This window comes from Diceros bicornis, chromosome 25 (genome assembly GCF_020826845.1).
Source record: "Diceros bicornis minor isolate mBicDic1 chromosome 25, mDicBic1.mat.cur, whole genome shotgun sequence".
Taxonomy (NCBI): Eukaryota; Metazoa; Chordata; class Mammalia; order Perissodactyla; family Rhinocerotidae; genus Diceros; species Diceros bicornis.
This window is the reverse complement of record NC_080764.1, coordinates 25,932,384-25,952,818: the sequence shown is the minus strand read 5'-3', so window position 1 is coordinate 25,952,818 and position 20,435 is coordinate 25,932,384. Positions and strand designations below refer to the sequence as shown.

The following is a 20,435-nucleotide window of genomic DNA, read 5'->3' as shown; positions in this document are numbered from 1 at the left end:
GCCATTTGACCATCCAAACTCTACCACTATTCTTCTCTAGGAACATTTTCTTTCAGGCTTTTTCGTATGTATTTTTACATTTTATTTTAAATGCTACAATTTAGTATTCTGCTTCCTTTTCCACTTGCTTTTTTTGTCATAAATTATTAAATAAAATATGAAAATCGTTTCAATGTTGATCTTTTTTTTTTCATCAAGATTAAGTCACCTTCAGAGTCACTCTCTGCCACTCTCTGATCTTGGGCAAGTTATTGAACATTTCTGCATCTCCATTTCCTCTCAAGCAAAATGACAACAATAATCCCATCTCATAGGGATGTTGCAAATTTTAGAAAGTACACGTAAATTTTCTAACAACAGCACACAGGAACTGCTCAGTTAATGGTAGTTAAAAGAATCAATAATGAATAATATTTTAGTCTTGGTAGTCCCAGATAAATGAGCCCTATATTTGTCTTTATTTTTTAGAAATTAAACCTATTTGTAAACTTAGATTTCATGCTTTAAAACTAGAATGCTTACATATTTACTTAGAAAAGTATTTCTTTTGCTACATCATGATAAAAGAAATTGAGTGCCTTGTTAAATAGACTACAGATGATGGGCTTGTCTCTCTCCTCTGCAGGTCTCCTGGTACTGCATTTTGGGTTGCAAAGCAGAAGGGAGCTACGGAAAAGTAAGACTAAACAATAATCATCTCCCAAACTCAGGAGAAGCGGTGCGTCAAACTTAAAAATCCTCTAAATGTCAGGAAATCTTACCAAAAGTCTCATTAATGACAATTGAATGTTTTTCCTCCTTTTGAAGTCATTATTTTAGTGACTTTCTCTAATCTCAATTTGAATCATAACTAAAATCCAAAAGTAAATGAAAAAAGTTTTATTTTTTTACATATAAAGTTTACTTAATTATATTTTTAAAGTCCCATTCCTTTAACTTTCCATACATAACTTGAAATATGTTTTTGTTAATAGATACCGGCTGATGGTAAAAGCATTTTTGAAGTGAAAGGTTTAGAAACCAATGAAAAATACGTCTTTGCAATTGCTGCTTATTCCTCTAATGGGAAGCTTGTTGGTGATGCTGTTGGGGAGACAACTAAACCGATTCTGGTTTATCCGCCTCTTTCTGCTGTTACTGCTCGGATGTTCTTGATACAGGTAGAAGAGATTTCTGCTAATTTTTTCCTCTATGTTTTTTTCTGTTAAGCAGTTACTAAGTAATCTCCGATGGAAAAAAAAATCACAGCAGATATTCTAAAGCTCCTGCAATACGTATTTTCCATTATTGCAGCTTAGTCTCATAAAATAGGAATCCTTCCCTCTCTTATTAGTGAGCTTGCTTTTTACAATAACATTTTTTTTCTGGATTACAAATGTAACATATATTAATTTTAGAAATTTGGAAAATACTAAAATGCAAAAAGAAGAAAATAAATGTTATCTGTTATCCTATTCTATTCTGTCATCCATTCTTAATCTGGGGTAATTTTGGCCCCCAGTGACATTTGTCAATGTCTGGAGACGTTTTTTGTTGTCATAACCAGAGGGGTGCTACCGGCATGGAGTGGGTAGAGGCCAGGGATGCTGATAAGCATCCTACAGTGCAAAGGACAGCCTGTCATAACAAAGAATTATCCAGCCCAAAATGTCAATAGTGCTAAGGTTGAGAAATGCTGATCCAGAGATATCCTTTCATTTGTGTATGTGTGTGTATACATTTATATATACACACACGCATATTTATATATATATACATACATACATGTATGTGTATGAATTTATTTATAATATATAATTTTAATCATATTATATATTATATTAAATGCTGATATTTTCATTTAATATATAATTGACTTTTTTTCCCATTCCATTAAGTATTCTTCCAAAACATAATTTTTAACGGCTGCATGGTATTGCATTTCATAGATAGACCATAGTTTATTTAGTAATTCTTCATTGTTGGGCATTTAGATACTTTCCAGTCTTTTGCTATTATAAGCAAAACTGTAATGCGTATCTTTGTATATAAATCTATGTCTGTATCCGTGATTACTTTTTTGGGATAAATTTATAGACGTGAAATTTCTGCATTAATAAAGACAGACAGATCTGAGTTCAAGTTCTAGCTCCTCACAGTAGCCATGTGATATCAGGCAAGTAAGTTTCATCTGTGAAGTGAGAATAATAATAGTAGCTACCTCCCAGAGGTGTTATGAGTGTTAAATGCAATCATGCATGTCAGATGTTTACCCGTAGCACTTATCATACAGTAGGCACTTAATAAATACTATTATTGTTTTTAGTTATGGATATACTCATGAATTAACATTTTTGCTGAAATGATTGCTTGACTTAAAACGTGTCACCAGTGAGTAGGACACTAGAAAGAGTGACTCATTGACCTAAGTTTCAAGTATCTAATTTTAAGCCTATTCTTGTCTGTAGAGTTGATGACTATTCTAAATTTTATCACATTTCTATTGTGCTATTTTTTTCTCTTAATAGTTGATTAGTATTATAAGCTAAGCTCTTAGCGGTATTTTATATTATCATATTTTTCAAAGCAAATTAAGTTGAGAGAATTGCTAGGATTTGTCTACCATTGATTTAGCATGTCATATAGGCTCATGGTTTTCTGATGTTTTTATTTCTTTGGAATCTAATATATTCCCTAATTTGCAGTGATGGAGTTATTTCAAAGTGAGGAGCCGAATATTTCATCCAGGCCTAATTTTTCTCCGGGGAGTGGTTTGACTTTTGGGCTTCATTTGGGAGAACTTTCATTGAAAGTTAATAAAACTAAGTCTAAGCTATATCGCTGGGCTAATGAGAAGTGCCATAAAGCAATGACCTGTTTTCCTTTATTGATACTCTATTTGCAGTCCTGTAGTTCATTTATGACAGTGTATGAGCATTCCCTCTCATAATGTGAAGTGACTAAAGCAGAATTTTCTCACTTAAAACTTCCTTAATTTACAACTGTTGAAGTTTAAGCTTTTAAGTTCTAGCAAGAAAATGTACCTTTCTTTTGGTATTGCAATCTATTTTTCATGAGAATGGCTAGTTTTTAGTTTCAGGATATTTCTGTTCTTTAAAAAATATTGTAAATATTTTATAGTAAGATACAGAGATGTTTCACTAAATGCGTATGATAAACTTGGCTTGGGATTTTAGGTTGTACTTTTGCTCAATATTATTCTGTAGACATTAATAAAGTCAGGTGAATCTTCACTAGGTTTTCCCTTAATGTAGAAAGCTATTAATTTAGGCTATCTGAAAAATTTTTTGAGGAACCTTTATGAATGATATATTTTCCATGGATGTTTTTCAATTTCCCCCTCTTTATAGCCTCATTTCTTTTTGTTCTTCCCCTTTAAGTCAGGAATGACTAGATAATGTGATACAAAATGAGAAAATTAGAAATCTATGAGCAAGATTTTAGGATTTTAGGCAAATTGCTTGGTTTCAAGTTCCCTATCTGTAAAATGGATATATGACCAAATGCCATGTACTGCTGGATTATTGAACTACTAAATCAAAGAGTGAATGGGCACAATGGCTTGCTGAGAAAAGGAAATGGGGAATATCATTAATTAAAAAAACTACTGTGTGCCAGGCATTTTAAAATTCATTATTTCATTTATTACAATAACTCAGTGGAGTAGTAGTATTACTTTCATTTTATAGTTGAGGAAACTGAGATTAATTTAATTCTTCCTCTGCCGATCCCATTTTATTTCAGAAAGGGTGTCTCAGGTTAAGTGATTTACCCAAGGTTATTTGGGTAGCAGACGGTAAGCCTTACACTTGAACCAGCTCGTGACTCTCTGCTGCTCCATCTAGGTTCCAAGGAAGTCATATGTTCCTGTGCCAGGTTCTTCTGGAGCCCACATCTCTCATCTATTTTCTGCCTGGGTTGGTGGTGTTCAGCAGGTCCTGATTACAGTATCGGCAGTAGAGTTTGATGCTGGGACATGAGTGCTTTGTCAGTAATCACAATGGTGGCAGGAGAATGAAGTTTATACATTTTTTTCCACTTATATGAATTCATTGAAACTAATTAATAGAGGTCTGTGTTTTGTCTATGATCATTCAAATTAAAAAATATATACAAAAAGCTACCAGGTAAAAGATAGTCATCCTCATTTTTAAAGCTATTTAAGAAGTTTCAAGTCTTCTTTTCCCTCTCATCCTCTAGCTGAATAGTACTACACTCTCTACTCGTCTATTTATTGATGAATTATTTATCATTGTCTGTTTTGTGTCAAGTTCTGTTCTAGATGTCATCTCTTCTTCCTTTGAACTGTCTTTGTTATCAATCTCATTACCATAACAATAACCCTGGTTTAGATAGTTTTGATTTATGGTTTCAGTTAAGACTCTGATTACAGGAAAGGGAACCAGCCTGGCTTGGGGGATGTAGCCAGGTCCTGGGAAGGCTGCGGAGTCCAGGCGGCTCTAGGTCTCACATCTTTGTTCTCTCTATACATCTGCTTTCTTTTTTTCTCTCTAAAGGTTGACTTTCTTTCCTTCTCCATCTCTGCAGGAAAAATGTCAGTTCCTGAATTTTTATATATCCCTCAATTTCAGCTATAAACAGAGACCAGCTAGCCAGCCCTAATCTTGATTCTAAATTCCTGGGAAAGAGACTCTGATTGGCCCACCAAATGTAATAAAGAGTCTGACCTCATTTTTGATGTTTGACCACTGACTTGTTTTTAAATCTCACTCTTTTTTCCTTTGGCCCCACATCTAGGCAGGCTGACAGGGAGGTCTGTGAGCTCACCTTCTCCTTTGGTGCCAACAGAAATTTTCAATCTTCCAGCTGACAGGAACTTTCCCCACTCCCACCCCCCAGCCACTAATCAAGGCCCAACCCATTCCTTCTGCTTTGCCCAAGCCAGCCCAGACCTGCTTGTGCCCCCTCAACTCTCCCTGGGAGTCCCTTGTGTGAGTAATAAACTTTCCCCCAATTCTCCTGGTGTGTGTAGCATCATCAGACTCGACATCAAAACCACACTTTGGGGGGGGGGTCCATCTTTGCGGGGTGAGGGTGGGGGTGGGGGGGTGGGGGAGCAGCTGTAGAACACCAGCTTGGGTCAGGTACTCACTCTGGGCCAGTCAACCATCTTATAGTATAACTACTGGGTGTCGTCTTCTGTGGGTAGAGGGAAATTATCAGGAAAAGAGGATTTTTAAATTCATTCAATGCATTGCTATTGAGTGCTTACTCTGTGCCAGGCATTGTTCCAGGCTAGTGATTCTAAACCTTAAGCATGCATCAGAATAATCTGGAGTGCTGGTGAAGCAGATTGCTGGGTCCTAATGCCAGAGTTTATGATTCACTAGGTCTGGGGTTGGGCCTGGAATTTTGCATTTCTAACAAGTTCCTAGGTGATACTGATGCTGATGGTCCAAGGACCCTACTTTGAGAACCACTGTTCTAAGCAAAGTGAACAAAATGCCGTGGTAGGAGATACGTCATAAACAATGACCATAGTAAATAAGTAAATTATCTAGTATATTAGAAGATCAGGTCTATGGAAAGAAATGTAGAGTATGGTCAGAGGAATTAGAAATGTGCAGTGGGGGAATGGAAGGTAGATTACAGTGTTAAGTAGGGTGATCAGGGAAGGCGTCATCTAAAAGGTGAGATTTGAGCAGAGGCTTGAAGGAGGTGAGGGAGTGGTTCTCTGGAGGAAGAGCATTCCCCAGAAGGAGCGAGAGCCCTAGGGTGTACCAGAAGTGCACCTGGTTTGTTTGATAAACAGCAAGGGGGCCAGTCTGGTTGGAGCAGAGGGACCCAGGGAGAGTAAAAAGATTGGTCAGAGAGGTAAAAGGTGAGTGGGTGGGTGGGGGAGCAGATCATGAAAAAACTTCTAGGCCATTGTACGAACTTTGGCTTTTACCTTGAGTGAAATGAGTTTTGAGTAGTGGGATGACATAATGTGACTTCTATTTTCAAAGGCCCACCCTGGCTGCTGTGTTGGGAACAGACCACAAGAGGGTAAGTGTGGAAGCAGAGGGACCTATCTATTGCTGTAGTTCAATGGCAGGTGGAGCTGGCTTGGCCAGTGTGATAACAGTTGTATGGTGAGAAATGGTCAGATTCTGGATGTTTTAAAGAAGGAGTTAACAAGAGTTCCCGATGGAAATCATGTAAAGAGAAAAATAAAAGATGACTCATATGTACTTAGCCGACTAACTGGATGGGTAGACTTGACATCAACTGAGTTGGGGGGAAGGCTATGGGTGGTGTAGATTTGGGGCAGGGGGAGATCAGAAATTCGGTTTGGGGGATGATGAAGTAAGGCGTTTATTAGGTATTCAGAGAGAATTGTTGAGTAGTGAGTTAGATGTATGAGTCTGGAGTTTGGGAGAGAGGTCTGGGCAGGAGAAGGATTTGAGTGTAGTCATGTGACAGTTAAAGCAGTGGGACTGGATGGTGTCACCAAGGAAGTGAGTGCAGACAGAAGAGAGGAGAGGTCCGAAGACTGAGCCCTGGGGCTGGCTAATGTGGAGAGGTTGGGGAAAAGAAGAGGAGCTTGCACAGGCAACTGAAAAGGAATATGGAAAAAAACCCCCAGAGTGTGGAGTTCTGGAAGCCAAGTGAAGGTTACGTATCAGGGAGGACGTCTCTACTGTACTTAGTAATTTCATTAGTCGTTCAGTCCTTCTTTCTCATTTTAACCTCAACCCGTCTAAAATCTATTCTACATGTCACTACCAGTTAGCCATCTTTGAACCTGCTGATATCATGGTATTCCTCTGTAAACCTTAGTTTTATCATGGCATCTTTTCTTGTTTCGCGATGTCCACTAACTGAATAAATAGCATTATTTTAAAAGGAAAGAATATTTAATTATAGTTTCTCCAACTCTCTCACACACCATCTGTCATTATTTTCCATGGCAAATCTTAGAATTATATGGTGTTTTAGCGACCACTTCATCCAACTCCTTCATTTGACCAATGTGGCCCAGAGAAGGGACCTCATCTACCATTAAAGCCTTGGCTCTACTATTTTTACTGAATATCAGGCTCTGTACAAATTATTCAACTTCTCAATGCCCCAGTTTCCTCTTCTGAAAGCTCGGGATGGTAATAGAGCTCACTTCATAGAGCTGTAATGAGGAGTCAACACAACTATGCACATAGAGTGCTTGTTCCGGTCGGTACTTCTTTAAACACCTCCACCTGATTTTCCAGGCCTTCTGAAATCATGTCCCACTTCACCTGTCCAATCACATTGCCTGCTTTTCTGCAAATTCTGACCTGTCTTTCTACTCTTTCCTGAATGCGCTATGGTGATTTCCACTACTGAACCTTTCCCAGATTCTGTCTAAACTGTGCCCATCTGAATCTTATCCCTGCCTTAGGTTTCAACTCAAGCTCTGACTCCTCCTTGAAGTCTCCTTTTCTCCTTTTCTAAGCCTCCACAATTATTATGTTGTTCTTTTTAGTTTTTCTGTGATTTCATGTATTTTATGTCTGTAACTTGATTACAGTTTCATGGAGCACGAGATCATTTTAAGCTTTGAAGAATCTCTCCTTACAGTGCTTAACACACAGTACAAACTTCATAAAGTTTACTGGTTGGTTGATTATGAGTACTGACTGGGCAGATTTAAAAAGTTCTGGCCCTATAAATTATTCCCTTGGGTGAAATATATTCTAGCAACATGTCATTTATATACTTAATTTAATGAATTTATTTATTCTTTATATCCTACCTGCTTCCATTAAGGATTTGAAGTAGCACATAACTCTTGTGGTGAGATTTCATATTGTTAAACATATTTGAATAGAATGGTTTTTAGAAATACCTTTAAAGAAATGTATTCTACCAAAAGAAATAGGTAAGTCAATGATTTTTTTTCCTCCTGAGCTTCTAGGTTTTACCAGTGAAATCAGTTATTTTGCCTAACATTGAATGTATTAAACTTAAAACATATCATGGCTTCTTGGAAGCATCTCTATTTTATTCTTCACTCTTTTTAGCTGTGAACTCTTTGTTGCGCAAAAGCTTTGAAAGTGTCAGTCAGAACCAGAAGAGAATGAAGTATATTTCGTATTTTGGGTTTGGGAAATCTGATTGTTTCTCTTGGAACAGATTGTTCATTAAAACAGTGTCTATAATAAATGGAGCGTACTGCTGAGATAGATGGAAATGAAATTAATTTGGCTCAGATGTGATCTTTGTTTTGCTTATGAGAATTTGAAACATCCTTGCAGAGTTTCAAATTTCCATGCAATTTAGAAGTAAAAGAGATTTCAAAATGTGTCTGTCTCCCTCGCCAGTGGCCGTCGTTACCTTACCGTGGCACCACGGAACGGAACAGCAAACGTGAACAACTGTCTATGAAATTGGTGTGTGATAGGACCTCATCAGAATTCTTGCTTAAAATACACATTTCACAAAGAAAAATATCGCAGATGATAATGTCCTTTGTGTTGTAGGTTGCCTATCAGATTGGTAACTATGAGTTGGCTAAGAAAGTTTTCTCACCAGTTTGGGATTATTTTGTGGCTCCACCACTACCTGATGAACAATTGGTTGTTTGTTCAAGCAATATGATGACTGTTACACAGAGAAGGTAATTAGAAATATTCTTTTAAAATATTTATTTGCTTATGGAAAATATGAATGTTGGATGTGAAGCCTAGAGTTAGTTTATTTTCTATTTCATGTTAAGATAGTCGACGTAAAACTATTTCTAATAAGTATTTTAATAAACGTATACGTTCCAAGGTCTCAAGTCCTTGTTAGAAACTTCTTTGCTGGAGTCAGAAAAAACACCAGAGGCATATAGATGCAATCTGAATTTAAGGTAATGAAGGTTATGGAAAAAAAATACAAAATATTGACCAGGGTATATACTAGAAAACACAAATATGCGTGGAGAACTTTTGTAACAGAGAAAGGCTAGGTTGGGGTTAAGGTTATGGTCGAATAGGTGGACTGTTAGGGTAGGAAGGCTTTTCCTCTGACTGAAGAGGCTCCCAGGATTAGATCATCAGCAACTGCAAATAATCTCATAGAAGCCACATAAAACCACAGGCCACTCTTTGTTTTACTGCCATTTTTCCTTAGAAGAACAAAGTTTAAGAGCAGCCTCACAAGTGAGTATTGGTGTGATTTTAGGCTGCCTCAACAACAAGTTCAAAAACAACAACAATCTCCTCTACCTGCTTGTTAATGCCTGAAATTCCTTTAATAAGAAGACAAAACCCTTCACTCCTCAATCAAAGGCAATGAGCTTAAAATGCACATGCTGGTTGAGGCAAGGCATTGATAATGCTTGTTCACATAAAGGTATAATATAGTCAATTAAACAAATGTGGACTTAGCATTTACCATGTACAAGGATGCTAGGTGTTAGGTGGGATGGATTTGAAAGGCATTTCAGAGGTGGAAGATACAGGACTCGGAAGATTTTATGTGACTTGTGAGGATAAGGGAGCAGAAGTAATGCAAGTCGACTGGGATTTCCAATGTTTTCTGGCTGGGAAGCCTGAGACATTTACTAAGGGAATGTGAGAGGTGGAACAAGTTTTTGGAGGAAGATAATGAATTTGACTGGAGATATTTTGAGTTTAGTTTTCCAGCAGGATGCCTTTGTGGATATGAGACGTCTAGGAGGTAGCTGAATATTTAGTGTTGGCATCGAGGAGAGAGGTCAAGGCTAGAGATACAGATTTGGAAATTGTCCGCTGAAGTCATCATTGAAATTTTGACAATGACTGATCTCTCCCAGAGAATGACTGTTTAGCAGAAAAGATAGAAGCTGGAATTGAACCCGGGGCATTGCTTACATTTAAAAGGCAGAAACGGGAGATGGAACCAAGGAAGGATATTGAAAATGTTTTGTGCTGGTCTCAACCTATCAATAACCAATGTTGTGGCTGGACCAGCCCTTGTGGTTCTTATTATGACTGCAAGAAGTCCTTCAGCAGTAACAATCAGGAAACTTTGAAAAGAGAAAGGTTTATTACTTACAGGACCTGGAAATTACACAGCACACCTGGGATCACACAGAGAGGTCGCAGGTAGAGAGAGCCAGAGACAGATCGTGCATGGGCCAGGGGTCTGCTTTTATTGGGGTCAAGGGTGGGGGTCTAAGGTTTTGAGGACTCACTCTTTATTGATGAATTTAAAACATAGGAGCAGGAATTTAAAGTATGGAAAGAGAAAAACAAGTGGCCCAAATGGTCAGTTATCAAAATCAACCAAGATCTCTGAAACAAAGGGGCCTCAGTGGGGGTGGTGACCTGGCTTTTTATCTAGTTGTGTTGCTGGCTACGCGTTTATTTGAGATAGCCATCTTTGAAGCGGATGCCTCTTCTAAGTGGGTGCCTCAGGAATCAAAGCTTAAGTCATGCATTTGCATTACAAAAAAGAGAAAACCCAACTAGTGTATAGGTCTTACACTATAGAAAAGGAGCAGTCCAAGAGGTGAAAGTCTGGGAAAGTGCATTGCCAAAGGAAGTGAGGGTTTCACCCTGGAGGGGTGCACTTTGCTAGTGCAAAGTCGGGCAGAGCAGTTGCTCAATAAAATGCTACAGAGAGGTTGGGTAGGGTGAAAACTAAGAAGAGCCCTTTAGAGTTGGCAATTAGGAGGCCATTGGTGAGTTTTTTGTGGTGTGATGAGCCAGAAACCTTTTGCAATTGGCTAAGGAATAAGTGAAAATGGGGAATTGCAACAAGCAAAGATCACTCATGTGAAGTTTGGTGGTAAAGAGAAGGGGAAAGTGGGCAGAAACTTGAGGGGGAAGGCAGGCTTAAGGAAAGAATTTTAGAGAGTGGAGAGAAGGGACACAGTGGAGAGAGAAAGACTGAGGATACAAGAAAATTCACATGATAATGGCACTATGGTGGTAGAACTAGGAGGATATAAGAGCACATGAGGTGGAGAACAGGGGGTTTAGAACATTTGCTGTGGGGAATGTGAACAAGGAGACATTAGGGATAAACAGAAGTGTTGCTGAGAAGTACTAATGACTAAGTTGATGTCACATAACATGAATTTGTAGTAGGGCCCAGTTATTTGTGGCTAAGGGCCACATTCGATTCATCTTTATATCCCAGGGCCCAGAATAGTGTCCTGTCCTTAGTAGGTGTTCAGCAAATGCTAGTTTGAATGAAAAAAAGAATGAGGAGAATTCATTGGACAGTGACATCTTTGCAAGGTCAGGCAAATTGATTATTGCATGAAATAAGGGGTGCAGAATCTAAAATGCTGGAGAGGTCACTGTTGGAATGACTGACTAGAGTCTGAGCTGGATAGGGAAGGAAATGGAGCCAGGAGGAGGCAATAGCCTGGACTCATTGCACGTGTCAAGGTAGTGACGGTCATCCTGAGGACAAAGAGAGTTTAGTATGAGTTGCAGGAGTGGGAGAACTAAAATTCTCCTGGCAAAGATAATTTCAGAGTGTAATATGGTGGTGAAACAGATAATCTTCAAGTGTGAATTACTGATGTCGATCCTTTTCTGTTTTCTAGGGATAGGAGATGTGGACAGTAGATGGACCTGAAGCTTAGAAGGGAGGGTTTGCCACCAAGGCTAAGGGCAGGGAAGGGAATACAGTCATGCATCGCTTCACAGCGGGGATATGTTCTGAGAAATGTGTCATTAGGCAATTTCGTTGTTTGCAGACATCATAGAGTAGACTTACACAAACCTAGATGGTATAGCCTACTACACAGCTAGGCTATGTGGTACTAATCTTATGGGACCACTGTCGTATACGTGGCCTGTCATTTTCCAAAACATCGTTATGTGGGGCATGACTGTATTGGAAACAAAGATGGAAGACTGCAGATTTCACAGTTTTGCCAATGGGGCACTGTTGACTGCAATTTAGAAAAGATAGTTAGAAATAATGCAACAGTTGTTAAGACTCTGCCTCTCTCTGCCTCTGTCTCTGCCTCTCTTTCTCTTTAATCATGGCCGATTTTGCTATAAATGACTCTCATTTTCAGAAAGTTCATTAATTGAAATTTTAGGACTATTTTCCAAGCTTCTGATTATCTATGGTGATTTCATTATATTGATAAAAAAGAACTTTATATATTAGAACTAGATTTTGCCAATAGTTATATTTACGTACCTATGACGTAATATGTCAGCAGCTTAGTTTCCTTAGTCTTTAATTTTAAGGATAGTCTTTAATTTTAATTTAAATAGCTGTACGAGAGAAGATGCTCCACAAATCTTTGCTGCTATCTTGGGGTCATTGTGTAAATATTAAGAACAAATCAGTCTAAAAAGGGGCATTCACATGCTAAATCATTTTATATTTATACCTATAACATCATTTACTTTCCTTTGCAGATTACATTCAAATATTTTGGCAGAGACTTCTTCAATCCTCTTGTACCTTTTTCTTAGAAATATTTTTGTAACAAGTGACATTAAAATTAAAGAAGAAAATCTTTTCTGTGATAATATTAAAGGCAATGAGATTTTCCCCTCCCAGCAAGTAAGTGAATTAAAATGACTGAAAATGTGCCAATTTCCTTTTATTTGTTTCCTGATGTTTCAAGTTCGTGTTCTTTTGGGATTGCATATCCTGGCTGATGAATGGACTGAGAGGCCATGTGGTGATTGTGCAGGTTTATTTGATATTCCACGTAGGTTTCACAGCCTGAGTTCATATATATTTTTATTTTTTTCAATTTATCTTTTTTCCCTGTACAAAAGTAGGATACATTTCAAATATTCAAAAATGTATAATGTATAAAGTGAAACCCATTGTAATCCTATTGTCTCTAAGAATACTATGATTTTGTTTTCACATGATGTCTCGAATTTTTAAAAATATGCACAGACAAATCTGTTATTGTTATTATTATTTTTTTTACAAAAATGGGATCGTGATATACTTGCTGTTCTGCAACTTTCCTATTTAACACTTTTTATAATTTATCTTGGGCATATTTTCATGCTGGTACATATCAATCTACCAAATTCTTTTTAATTTTAATATTACATTCCTGTACAGAGGCAGGAATTTAACCTATCTCCTACTGATACATGTTTAGGGTGGTTATAAACATTGCTCTATGTGTATATGCAACTTTATAATGTTCTTGCTTTTAATAACTTTTAATAATAAAATAAATAAAAGTAAATAAAATAAAAATAAAATTAAAAATTAATAAAAATAAAAACTAAAAATTAAATTTAAATAATAAATACAAAATAAATTTAAAAAATGCTTTTAATAACAATCCTATGCTATTGTTTTCATTCTGGATTGAGGTTCACTTTTCTTTCTCTTTCCTTCTTTACTCACCTTAGATATATGGAGGCTTTTCCCACATGCTTTTTTTTTTACATTGCTTTTTCCTACCCATCCATTTATTCATTAATTAGTTAACCAATAAATTGTTACATGAGACTGTGCCACTTTCTGTGGATGTGAAAGTCAAAAAAACATGACCCTTTGCCCAAGACAGGTTCACAGTCTCGTAGAGCCAGAGCACTCACTACCGTCAGTCTGTTCCTACTACCTTGCGTTCAGTTTCTTCTTTCAGTGTCCAGTCTGGAAATAAAGACGATCTTTAAGTGCTTCAATGAATTCCGAAATGCTAGACTATCATTCTAGTAATAACTTGACGTATGGAAATTTCTGATTGCCACTCATACAGTTTTCTTTGTATGTAATGTATGTAGTTATAGAAAAATAATGAAATCTTTCCCCAGGAAAGGGAAATGAGGATTCCTATTTTTTTTTTAAGTGGCATTTAATCACAAAAATCTAAACTTGACATTTTGCTATTATTTTTATTTAAGTAGCAGAAGTATAACAGAAGATTAGTTTGCTCTACTGAAAATTTACCATTTTCTCACAAATCCATAAGGGAAATGAGACTCTGTTAACCAAGTAGGGGCAATGTTACAGAGACATTATACTTTAATTCTTACTTGTTATAATTTATGTTTTTGAAAAAGCTAGATTTTTTCTAAGATTAAAATACAGCCAAGATTTTATTTTACCAATTAAAAAAGATTGGTTTCTTTTCTGTTACTAGTGGTATTTTTATTGTTTTACAAAACATTCTCAAGTTTAATTCTAAGATTGTGTTATCCATATGTAGCATTACTGGGGAGTCAGAGTTGTTCCTGAATTTAGATTTTCTTCATACTAACATTCTTGTCGTTGTTAAGTCACAAGGATCACATTTCTCATCCTTTCTTCTCCTTAGAGACACATTAACTAAGCACCTGATGTTCACTTTGAGTAATAATACCTGTTTCTTTACAGATTGCTAGACTAAAGGAATGTGAGAGAGTATTAGTGGCATTGGAACTTAGCAACTACCTAAATGATTCCAGTTATGCTCTTCAAGCTGTGACTCAATGTTATGGCCTCCTTGCTCCTATAATCTATCACAATATTGTTTTGGTACCTGTCGTACAGGTAAGGGTGTTTTTTTCCCTCAAGTAAGAGTATTTTTACAAAGGGAACCCAACAATGCATTTTGGAAAAGAAAAAGCAATGTGTCTCTTATAAAGCACAAATAGGTCAAGAACAAATATTATGAAATTTCGTGAGTTAACTGAAAAACATTTTAATAATTTGAATTATATTTCTGGGCAACCATAAATAAGGACTTAAAATGTGTTTCTCTGAAAATATTCAGCCCCGTTGCTGCCCATATTTAAATATTGGCAATCTGCTTTTCTAGTTTTTTTCCTAAGTCTTTCAATTTTTATATTCTTGTGATGTTAGAAAGAGTAATATTTATTCAAAACATGTTGTTAAAGTCATCATCTGGGGAAAAACTGGTGGATGACTCAAGAAAAAATACTCGATGTCTTGGTGATGGAGGAGTTGGAATTTATGGAAAAAGGGTTTAAGTGAGAACTGGCTGCAGGGATTATATTAGTCGTCTATCTTTCCTAAAAGATCACCATAAACTTAGCGGCTTACAACAACATCCATTTACTACCTCATAGTTTCTGTGGGTCAGGAGGCTGGATACAGATTGGCTGGGTCTTCTGCTCAGGGTCTCATTAGGCTGAAATCAAAGCGTTGGCTAGAACTGTGATCTCATTGGAGGCTTGGGGTCCTCTTCCAAGCTCACTGGTTGGTGAGAGAATTTATTTCCTTGTGGTTGTGTGATAGGAGGACGTTAGCTCCTACAGGCTGATTACCGATTGATTCCCCGCCACACGGCCTCCTCCACAACACGGCAGTTTGCTTCTTTAAGGCCAGCAGGAGCGTCTCTTCTAATATGCATGAGGAGTCTTATATAATGTAATGTAGTCATGAGAGTGACGATCCTATCACATTCACAGGTCCTACCCATACTCAAAGAGAAGGGATTATGCAGGGCTTGTACATCAGCGGGAGGAATCTTGGGGACTATCTTAGAATTCTGCCTACCACAGGGAAGTAATGAGAGAAGTACAATTTTACTGCTGATACCTACAGAAAGTTATCATCTTGACCATCGTTGTCATTGTCGTCGTCGTCATCATCATCATCCTCAACTCAGATTTTGAGAACCAAGAAGATAAGAATAAACTCATACAAAGTATAAAAATTTTTAATTCACTTTTGAGGAAACTAACCAGAAAGCTTAAGTAACTTAGCAAACATTCACCCTGGGGTGGCTATTCTGGAGCATAGACATGCCTCCTTCTCCCGCATTCCCCACATCTAGTAGTTCGGCTACTGAAGAGATCTGCTTCCAAAATCCAAAATCTAGACTCATAGTTGGTAGCCTTCCATGTCACTTATAAATGGATTGCAGCAGTATTCCCAAATGTGGAATATGCTTCCTCCAGAACCTAAAGGTGCCTACCTGGCATTGTCCTTTCTTCTTAGAGATGGGAGGCCAGACGTTAGACCTACTTTGGAGAGGGTGTCTCAGCATGTCCCAGATTTTTCATTAATGTGTCAGGCCCCTGACTCTTCATTGGGTTCATTTCTACCCTCTGGAGGACATGCATCTTACCAAGGTCTTCAATGTACTTGCGTTTTCTTGCTCATTAGGTCTAATTAACATGATGTTATTGATATAGTGGTCCAATGTTTTGTCTTGAGAAATGTCCAGAAAGTGCACATCTTTTCATACTTGCGTTTTCTTGCTCATTAGGTCTAATTAACATGATGTTATTGATATAGTGGTCCAATGTTTTGTCTTGAGAAATGTCCAGAAAGTGCACATCTTTTCATAAAATATGATGTCAGAGATGGAGAGCTATCACTGTCGTGGGGGCAAGACTCTAAATGTATGCTCTTGTCTGCCCAGTGTGCATGGGAACTTCTCCCCAAAAGGATATTATTTCTATACAATAAGATAAAAAAGAAAACATTAACCATATCAATGAATACTTTTAATGTGCTCTAGCAAAGATACTACATTGGGAACAGCAGCTGTAATTGATGCTCAGTTGGTTAAGTTCAGGATAGTCCACTGTCATCCTCTAGGGTCCCACTGATTCAGGATGTTATAGCTATGAGAAAAAGTGTCAGGAAAGGAGTTTCTAATTAAATTGTGTTGTTTGGACTAGGAAAAGATGAGTGGAACAGAGGGGAGTTTCCAGAAATAGGCCTCAGTATGTATGAGAACGTAATTTATTACAAAATTGGCATTCTAATCAGCGGGAAGAGAATGGATATTTTTAATAAATGGTGACAAAAAACTGGATGTTTATCTGAAAGAGAGTAGAGTTTGACCCGTATTTTGTACCATATATAAAAAGTCCAGGTGTATTAAAGACTTAAATGTAAAATGAAGCAAAACATTTTAGGAAAAAAAATCCCAGGAGATTACATGTGCAGTCCAGGGTTGGGAAAGCCCTTTCAAACCAAGACGGCACTCTTAGAAATAACAAGATGGGCCCTTCAGGTGGCACAAGGGGTTAAGTGCGCGTGCTCCACTGCGGTGGCCCGGGGTTCGCCGGTTTGGATCCCGGGCGCGCACCGCTTGACAAGCCATGCTGTGGCGGCATCCCATATAAAGTAGAGGAAGATGGGCACGGATGTTAGCCCAGGGCCAGTCTTCCTCAGCAAAAACAAAGAGGAGGATTGGCAGATGTTAGCTCAGGGCTGATCTTCCTCACACACACACAAAAAAGAAATAACAAGAAAGATGAGACGTATTTGACTATATTTATGGCAACCTATGTGTGACAAAAAGGACCATACCAAAGATAGTAGAAAAGTTATAGATTTGGAAAAAATATCTAACACTGATGAAAATAAATATATATAACAAAAAATCTTACAAATTGACAATAACTTAATAAAAAAAGTGGGCACAGGATAAGAGTAGACAGTTTACAGGAGAGCAAATACAAGTGGCCAAGAAATATAAGAAAGATGCTCAAACTCTGAATATCCATTGAAATTCACATTAAATGAACAATGTAATATCACTAGCAGAACTGAAAAGATCTGTTAACTCCTATTGCTGGTGAGGATGTGGGGTGAAGGCATTCTCATTCATTGATGGGGGAAATGTGAATTGTTATAGGCTTTGGATTTTGGTAAAGCAATCCTAATTTTAGTTAAATTAAATCTAATTTTAATTAAAATTAAAAACAAATATTCCTGACACAGCAATCCCTCTACTAGTAATTTATCCCATAGAATAAAATTTTAATAAGATTAAAAATACATTTACTTGACACAGCAATCCCTCTATTAGTAATTTATCATATTGAAAAAAATCACCAGTTGGTAAGATGTTACTCCTAATTTCACCTCTTGGTTCCTGGATCCATGTGTTCTACCTATTGGGGACAGAGTACCACATAAGGTTCATTGGTTTAGAGGCTATACTGTGTCCTGGAGGATGGTGCCTCATCCTCACTGGGTATCATTTCAAGGCTGATGCCTCAGTTACCACTCATAGTGGGCAAATGGGCAAGGGTGTTTACTGTGGCATTCTTGGCAGTGGCAAAAAGACTGGAGACAAAGAGAAAGTGCAGTAACAGGAGGATGGCCAGTACTGACAGACTGTAAAATTAACTGTAAAATTGTGCAACATGGATATTCTAGAAATGGCTGAATAAATTATGGTTGATCCACACTAAATAATATTATTCAGCCATTAGAAATAATGAATTAGGGCTTCCCCGGTGGTGTAGTGGTTACGTTCACGTGCTCCGCTTCAGCAGTCTGTGGTTCGTGGGTTCGGATCCTCGGCACAGACCTATATGCTGCTCATCAGGCCACACTGTGGCAGCATCCCACATATGAAATAGAGGAAGACTGACACAGACGTTAGCTCAGGGACAATCTTCCTCAAGCAAAAAAGAGGAGGATTGGCCAATCTTCCTCACCAAAAAAAAAAAAAAGAAGAAGAAATAATGAATTAAAGTTATACCTGTAGACTTGGAGGGTTTTTTTCATGAGACATGGTTGAAGGAGAAAATGCACAGTCAAGAAATGTGTGTATAAATCCCATTTTATAACATAACTAACTCTCCTTTTATGTATGTTTATGTATTTGTCTATAGGTATATGATTATTTGAGGCTGGGGAAAGCTACAAAACAATTAGGTTGTTAACATGATTTGGGGATATGGTGTGGTAGGGTGGGAGAGGGTGATCATGGAGGGGAGGAATTAAAGAAGCATTAAAAAAACTCATAAGTGTACTGTAACAATAGTAATAATATAGTTAGAATGGTGGCTTGAAGCAATTAATGTGCCCCCGAAGGACCAACATCCGTATATTAATTTGTCCTTTGGGATAATCTGAATGATGAATAGATTGATGTGATCTCAGCCCTACTTTCCTGCTAGTAATATTGCTCAGAACTGTGCAACAAAATTGAAAGCTAAACTTAATCATCTAGCTCTTGATTAAATTCAGGATCACGTAATATGACGCAAGGAGCAGGGGAAGTGAATACTGATAGTAATTGATTTCCTGGGATATGAACGTTTGGTTTTAATTTTAAAGGAAACTATTATTTCAAGTACCTGGTATCACTGTATAGTTAATATGGTACATCCTTCTCCATATGGTTTTTCAAGGTCTTCCTAAGCCTGGATGTGATCTTTAGTTTCTTGTATTGATGTAACATTCTACCTATGTTTTTTATGGCACTTGTCAATGTGCCTTGTTTTATAGTTATTTGTGTACTTATTTTATCCTAGTTTTCAAGGACCTTAGGTGGGGGACTCATTTGAAAATTGAATATATCAATTTTATCTCAGAGTACACTCCTTTATACATGATAAGCAATTTATCAATAATTATTCATAACAATAAAATTTGATGGCTTAAAACTTGCATGATTTGAGTAGAACATTTTATAATGAGTAAGGATGATATTTTTTCAACAAAACCCATTGTGCTTCTAATTTTTAGATTTTGATAAAGTGTGTAGTGGTTTTGCAAGGACTACCAAATATCAACCAGTCAAAGAAACACATTGCGGGTTTTGAAAGCGTGCAGCACATGATGGCTTGTTGTATCTTCTACATAACAAAGGTATTTATCTCATTCTTTGTCTATTGTCATACAATTTAGGAACAATAATGATTTAAAAGTTAAGCTAATTTTAATCACAGTAATTAGAACACTTTTAAAAATAGCACCCTGAAAGCATTTTTAGATCAAAAGCAAATGGAAAGTGTAAATATTACTGAATAGAAATCTGTTGTAGAACTTTTTGATGAAATTGTGGTGCTTGTCAAAGGAACATTTAATGTTATTTTGAGATAGCATTTGTACATTTTATAGGCATTACATATTGTCACACAAAACAAATTTGTTTCAAAATCCTAAAACATCAATTATATATTTATTACACTGTAGTCAACCTACATATCATCTTGTCAGGTTGTGACCTCAGTGGAACCTGCAGGCAGACCTGAAGCATCTTAACCCAAGAGTTGAGGCAGGACAGTGGGGCTTGGAAGACCCCAGGAGACCAAGAGGCAGGGTTATGATTGAATGGTCACAGGGTAAAGGAGGGTACGGTAATCCCATGAAATCAGAATGTAAAAAGTGATGTTAGGCCTGAAAGAAGGGGCAGACGAGGCACAGAGGCTAAGGATGTTTCTGAGATTGGTGTGCAGGGCCCTGAACCAAACAGAGACAAACTGCAGAGGTGAAGTCAGACTGTACCAATCAAGAGTGATCTATCTAGGGATCTAAGCCAGGGAGAAGACATAGGCAAAATGTTGTCAGAGTATATATAAGGTCAGGGTATGTAAAGTAGGATGTATATATAAGGCAAATGGAGTTCAAACCTTGTGAAAACATCTGAGGATGTTCTTTCCAAACCACAAGTGGACAGAGTAGTCAGGTAGGCTGGGGAAATTGACAGCTAGAGATCAGACAGCAGAGACTGGAGGCCTTGGTGAAGGGCCTAGTGACAGGGAGTGGGGCTGCTGGGTAGCAACTCAGGCATGTTGGGATTGCATAATGAGGGAATAACTTGGCTATGAAGAGAA

At 37.5% G+C, this 20,435-nt stretch overlaps 1 protein-coding gene across 1 annotated transcript in view; it reads left to right on the top strand.

Annotated features, from left to right (window-relative positions):
• CFAP54 (cilia and flagella associated protein 54) overlaps positions 1-20,435 on the top strand; it is a 290,316-nt gene that overhangs the window by 77,255 nt on the left and 192,626 nt on the right. Inside the window, exons 21-26 of the mRNA XM_058568605.1 lie at positions 626-718; positions 975-1,160; positions 8,463-8,599; positions 12,339-12,486; positions 14,275-14,430; positions 19,345-19,467. Coding sequence (XP_058424588.1) covers positions 626-718; positions 975-1,160; positions 8,463-8,599; positions 12,339-12,486; positions 14,275-14,430; positions 19,345-19,467 — 843 coding nt within the window. The remainder of the gene's footprint in view (positions 1-625; positions 719-974; positions 1,161-8,462; positions 8,600-12,338; positions 12,487-14,274; positions 14,431-19,344; positions 19,468-20,435) is intronic.